Source organism: Apaloderma vittatum, unplaced genomic scaffold (assembly GCF_000703405.1).
Source record: "Apaloderma vittatum isolate BGI_N311 unplaced genomic scaffold, ASM70340v1 scaffold24662, whole genome shotgun sequence".
NCBI classification, from domain to species: domain Eukaryota; kingdom Metazoa; phylum Chordata; class Aves; order Trogoniformes; family Trogonidae; genus Apaloderma; species Apaloderma vittatum.
The window spans coordinates 30340-36256 of record NW_009705739.1 but is presented as its reverse complement, the minus strand read 5'-3'; the positions used below and the strand labels follow the sequence as shown (position 1 = coordinate 36256).

The 5917-nt window shown below is 53.8% G+C and overlaps 1 protein-coding gene across 1 annotated transcript in view; it reads left to right on the top strand.

Annotated features, from left to right (window-relative positions):
- Positions 1-423: 423 nt before the first annotated feature.
- Positions 424-5917, top strand: part of SLC16A2 (solute carrier family 16, member 2 (thyroid hormone transporter)) — a gene marked incomplete at its 5' end in the record, with an annotated part of 7075 nt that continues 1581 nt past the window's right edge. The window contains 4 exons of the mRNA XM_009865552.1: positions 424-568; positions 4181-4643; positions 5054-5197; positions 5707-5912. Coding sequence (XP_009863854.1) covers positions 424-568; positions 4181-4643; positions 5054-5197; positions 5707-5912 — 958 coding nt within the window. The remainder of the gene's footprint in view (positions 569-4180; positions 4644-5053; positions 5198-5706; positions 5913-5917) is intronic.

The window sequence follows — 5917 nt, the reverse complement described above, 5'->3', positions numbered from 1 at the left end:
AACCTGGAAACGCAGAGCTGTGACTCAGGACATGAAACCCTTCACAGTCAAAGCCAGGGAGCAGAGGGCTCCGAGGAGCTCGGGGGGGCTTTTGGCTGTGGAGATGTCCCCTGTGAAGCGGCATCAGTGGAGGCCTCGTCACGTGCAGGGCAGGGGCTGTTAGAGAAAAGGGTGGAGAGCTCGGTGCCTTCCCTAGGACCTGGATGAACCCAGCAGAGAGGAACGGCAGGAAAACCCATCCGTGCCTCCATTGCACAGGCCTCAGCTGTGTCACTGATGAGCTGCACCGTTGACTAACGCTGTGATGGGGCTGCCTCCCTGCCGAGACCACCTCCAAAGCTGGAGCCGGTCCATGATTGTCCCCTTCCTGGCCCCCGTTTGATGTCCCACCCTGACCATTGCCTTTCTTCTCTCTCCCCCTAGCATGGGTCGGCTCCTTGGCCATGGGCATGATTTTTTTCTGCTCTCCCATCGTCAGCATCTTCACCGACCGGATCGGCTGCAGGACCACAGCAGCCTCGGGAGCTGCCATCGCCTTCATCGGGCTCCTCTCCAGCTCCTTCACCAAGTAAGGCTGCAGAGGGGCCAGCCGGCCCCTTGGCGAGCTCCTCTTCCTCACTGTTCCCTGCAAACACCCCCTGCCTACGCGTTGCTGCTGCCTTTGGGGGAAAAACAGGTGGTTTCCATCCAGATGTGAGGTCTCTTGGCATCCCTGTAGCCCACGTGTTTCTCTCCAAATTGAACCAAGTCACTCTTTTGTCCTTATATGACAAGAGAGTGAATTTTACCTGAGCGAGGGAGTTGGTTTTATGGGATTTCGTCCCTCAGGTCCTTCAGCTAATCTTTAAAACAGGCAGCGAGAAGCTGGCAGGCAGCTCCGTAGAGACGTTTGTGGAGAAAACCTTTGCAACCCATTTCACATTTGGTACTGCAAGGAAATTAATGCTTAAAATAATATTTGATGGGTTACACCTGGCAGGAGGGAGTTTCCGTGCAGGGCACGTGGGCTCGGGAGCGGTTTGTGCTGCTCCAGCACGGAGCGATTGCTGTTCCTTGTTTTCCACGGCTGAGCCCATGCCATGAATTTCTGCTGGCAGCTGCTCGCCGACGTGCGTTTGGATGGCAGGTTGTACCTGACTCGCTGTGAGAACCATTCCAACCCATTTGCATCTTTGTAGGAGCAAAAAGAGGTCACCTCCGGAGTCCTTTACCTGTCTCAAAGGCGCCGTGGAGACATCCAAAGCCTCGTTTGCCCCAGCTTTTCTGAGTCAAAACATTGCTTTGGGTTGGGTGTCAGTTAAAATCAATATTGTTTTAATTAAAACGCTTCAAGAAGTGTTTTGTTTTTTTAAAGCAAACACGCTGGTTTCCCTGAGGGCGATTCGCTGGCGCTGCGCCGCTCCGCCCTGCCCGCCGCGGCCGGCGGGGCTCCAGCTCCTTTTTATCCTGCTCATCGAGACCCTCTTGCTTGCCCCAATCCCTATGGATACGTCCTGTGCGATGGGTTCCCAGCTGCAGGAACCCCCCCATTACACTGGGAAGAAGATTCTGGCAAAGCCCCAGCGCCAGAGGCTGATGGCGGCGGGAGGATGTGGAATGTTGGACTTCGAAAAAGAAAAAGAACAACTGTATGGGCAGAGAAGAATATTATATCCAGGAGAGCTCCTGAGCTGAAATCCTCGTTTCCTGCCTTCTCGCTCTCCTTTCGCATTCCTTTGGGCTGCCTTTTAAGGGAGAAAGGAGCCCCTTTGCAGCTGGAGCACGGCGAGGGAAGCTGTTGCCTTCGGCACGGCCGCGCCGGAGGAAGAGCAGCGGGGCTGCGGGATTTGGCGGCGTTCCATCTGGATGGCGAAAGGCCGGTTCTGAATTTCTGAGCTAGTAGCTCCTGCTCACCCAGAACAATGGAGAAGGAGTTGGGTTTTTTTTTTCGTGGCTGTGGATTTTATTGTTCTTTTTTTTTGGTCCCCCTTGCCAGGTCCCTGCAGCTGGAGATGATGCACCCAGTGCTGGCTGGGCTGCAGGCACCGGTGCAAAGGGAGCTGCTGTTTGGGAGCTGCTGCTAGGCTGGATCGAGGCTAATCAACCCTTCATCTCCTGGTTTCTCTAAAATGGGTTGGCTTTGTCCAAACAGAGGAGCAGCGTTACACCAAGCTGATGCAAAAACCCGCTCAGGCACCGAGCCTGCAGGGCAGGATCCCAGCGCCTCCTTGCTCTTAAAACATCGGGAACTTTGCACAAAGTGCCACTAAATAAGCAAAATATGCAGAGCTCTGGGGAAGGCTGAAGTTTTCTGGATGGGGTCGAGGTGGAGCTTTACTTCTCTTTGCCACCTCACAGTGGAACAGCTGCTCTCCTAATCATCTTGAGCCACCCTCAAGAAGAGAGGAATCCTAGTTAAGACTTCACCTTCCCTCCAGTTTTAAGGAGGATGTCATAGTGTGAGCAAGAGCTGGTGGCCAGTCCAGCAGGACTGTCTTCATACGCCCCACCAATGCCCTCCCAGCCCTCCTCTTTCACACCATTAAACACCCTGCGGTGGGGTTTGAGTCCCTTTTCGTCTGCCTCTCCTTCACCTCTGCAACTTCTGACCAGTTTCTCCTGCAGAGAGAAATCCTCCAAACCTCTGCCAGCGGGGCTGAACCAGGATCATTCCCATTGGGAGCTGTAAATGAGGGGCAGCCGTGGGAAGGAGACCTCCTTGTCCCAGGAGATGCCGTTATCCATGGGAGACCTCATTATCCGAGGGAGACGATGCCACCCTTCCCACCAGAGAGCAGCTGGCTGATTCCCAGCGAGCGGGCTGGGAAACCCACGGCTGAAAGGAGCCCTTGCTCATGCAGGGGTTGTCTTAAGCATCAACGGGGAGCAGATGGGAACCGCGGCATTTGTCTCCGCTTATCCAACACGGCAGCTTAGCTGCAGAACCAAAGCTGGTGTGACCCAGAGGAGATGGCCAAGGCTGGTGCGTGGGAGGTCGGAGACAGCTTGTGTAGCCCAGCTGCTTGCCCGGCTCCTGCAGAGGGAGTTTCTGATGTGGTTTGATTCTGAAGTAGCTTGGAAATTGCCCTTCACGACAGTCATTTGTCTTTGAGCCGTTGGGTACTGCAAGCGCGTTCCGCTTTCTGCTTGGCAAGTTGAAGAGGCGAGCGTGTAATGGAAGAAATTATGTGCTTGCAGACCTTTTTCTCAACTTCAAACCGCTCTGTTAGACCTGGGCTTCTGTTTTCTCACTTGCTTCCCGAGCAGCACTCGCTATTTCACCGAGTTGCTCCGAGGGTTGGAGTAAAGACCTTGTGTTCGTGCCCAGTGGGCTGCCCAAGCATTTCCTTCGTGCTTTCCTCCCACGCAGTATTTCATGGCTGATTTCTGCAGCTGAATGTATTGCATGGGGATGAAGGAAAAGAAACCAAACCAAAAAAAAAAAAAACATGGCATCTGGAGAGAAACACAATGGGTTGTCTGCGCTGCCTAACTTTAGGCTCCTTTCTCAGCTGCTTCTGTTGGGAAAACTGGGCTGGCAGTTGGGAACCTGCTCCTTCCAAGGGCTCTGAGGATTTTCCACCTGTTCTGTAGAGCAGCCACTTCACTCCCTCCTCAAGCACAGCCACCAATGTAAGGTACAAATGAGATCTATTAACTGTCTAATTTAAGCTCCCAGAGGAGCTTAAAGAAGAACTTCATTAACCACCCTGGAGCCTGGGCAGAAACACAATGTTCCCTTCCTAAGTGCCTGGTAATCAGCAGGGATGGTGCCTTCTGCTTTCAAACACTGGGTCCAGAATGTTTTCAATTAGCCCTTTCAGTGGAGGGGGGAAAAAAAGAAAAAAGAAGGATTTCTAGCTAAAAATAACACACCCTGCCTACCTTAGAAGATCTTGCTTGCTGTAATTTGAAAACCATTCAAGTTAGGTCAGCTTCCCAAGGAGGGTAGGTAGGCTGCTGCCTTCTGCTCTTTGCAGAAAGCCCTCCCCAGCTAGACTTCATTTTCTGTTTAACGTGCCAGCTGTGAAATGAGGATAATCCTTGCTTTGGCTAGGGAATAAGCTCCCTGAGGTCAGACTGTCTGTGTAGCACCTGGGGCTTGACTCCTGGTTTTGCAGTGCCACGAGGGGTAAGGCTTCCTTACCTCTGCGTAACGTAACCGCCTCGATGTGTTTTGTGGGTTTCTTTTCCCTGCCAGGTCTTTGGAAGTTCGTTATTTCACGTACGGGATCCTCTTCGGCTGCGGCAGCTCCTTCGCCTTCCAACCCTCCCTCGTCATCCTCGGTCACTACTTCAAGCGTCGCCTCGGCTTGGCCAACGGCATCGTGGCTGGCGGCAGCTGCCTCATCTCGGTGCCGCTCCCCTTCTTCCTGAAGATGGTCGGGAAGGCCATTGGGCTGGCACACACTTTCCAAGTACTCAGTGCCTTAATGCTCATCCAGGTCTTCTTGGCCCTGACCTATCGGCCCATCTTGCCACCTTCTTGTGACTCTCAGCACGACAGGCAGGACAAGCTGGGCAGCCGAAGCGTGCGGCAGCAGTGCTGGGCCCAGACGCGCAAGTATTTCAACTTGAGGGTTTTCCGGAGAAAGACCTATCGGATTTGGGCCTTTGGGATCGCTACTGCTGTCCTGGGATATCTGGTACCTTACATGAACCTGGTGAGAGCCTTGGCTGGGGCTGGAAGGGAGTGGAAGGGCCCCGCCGGGCAAGCGAGGAGGAGGTGGGAAGGTGGAGATGGGCAGCAGGGACGGAGCCACCAAAAGCCTCGAAGCTAAGAAGCTGCTGGAGGCACGTCCAGTAAAACAGGAATGGGAAGAGACAAATTTTTAATGTTCCTATAAGTCTTCCGCACCAAGGTGGGCAGAGAGGTCACTGGGACAAGCATCGGTTGGAGATGAGGGAAGAAGGGGGCTGTTGGGTTTGGGGTGGGCAGAGGTGGCTGTGTGCGGGTCACACAACCACCCCTGAAGGCACGAGACCCTCTGTGGGAAGCCCTGTCCCTTTTTGGGGTACAAGAGGGTTTAACTTCCTTGGCATTCACGTCCTTGCGCCCTTCCCTCCATCCTAGGTAAAATACGTGGAGAAGCGATTCCAAGAAACCAAAAAGGACTGGATCCTCCTGGTTTGCCTCGGAGCCACGTCGGGGCTGGGGCGTTTGGTTTCAGGCCGCATCGGCGATTGCATTCCAGGGCTGAAGAAGATTTACCTGCAGGTACGTTGCATCTGACCTTCCGCATAGCCGCTGGCTGGCCCCTGCAGGTCAGAGGCTGGCATCTCCTCAGCAGTGTCAATGTTCTGCCTTAAAACGGTCAACCAGAGATCCTTAACTGACCATTACCTGACACCTTTGTCTGCTGTTAGGGAAGGAAAATTATTACAGGAAGTTGTACAGAGAGGTGACACACTCGGACTGAGGTCTCAGTGTCTGTCCAGCAATCGACCTCTGTGGTCCCAACTCTTCCCAAACTGCTGGACACTCTCTCAACTTGTGTTTTTTGAAAAATAAGTTGCTGAAATCTAGTTGTTAATCCAGCAGATAATCCTTCCTAAAGCTTCTTAAAAGGTTATTCTTAAGGTCCTCTCTGAGATGAGAGCAGAGGATGGATGATGGCATTGCTGGGCGGTGTTGTTGACTTGCTGGGTGTCACCTTCATGAAACTTGGTGCCTCCCATCCCCATTCACCTTCCACCCCAGCGACGTGCCCTCTCGTGTCTCCCCAGGTTGCATCCTTCGTGCTGTTGGGTGTCCTGTGCATGATGATCCCCCAGTGCCGAGGGTTCGAGGGTGTCATTGTCATCTGCCTCTTCCTTGGCCTTTGCGACGGCTTCTTCACCACCATCATGGCGCCCATCGCCTTCGAGCTGGTGGGGCCCATGCAGGCGTCCCAGGCCATAGGGTACCTCATGGGGCTGATGGCCGTGCCCATTCCCG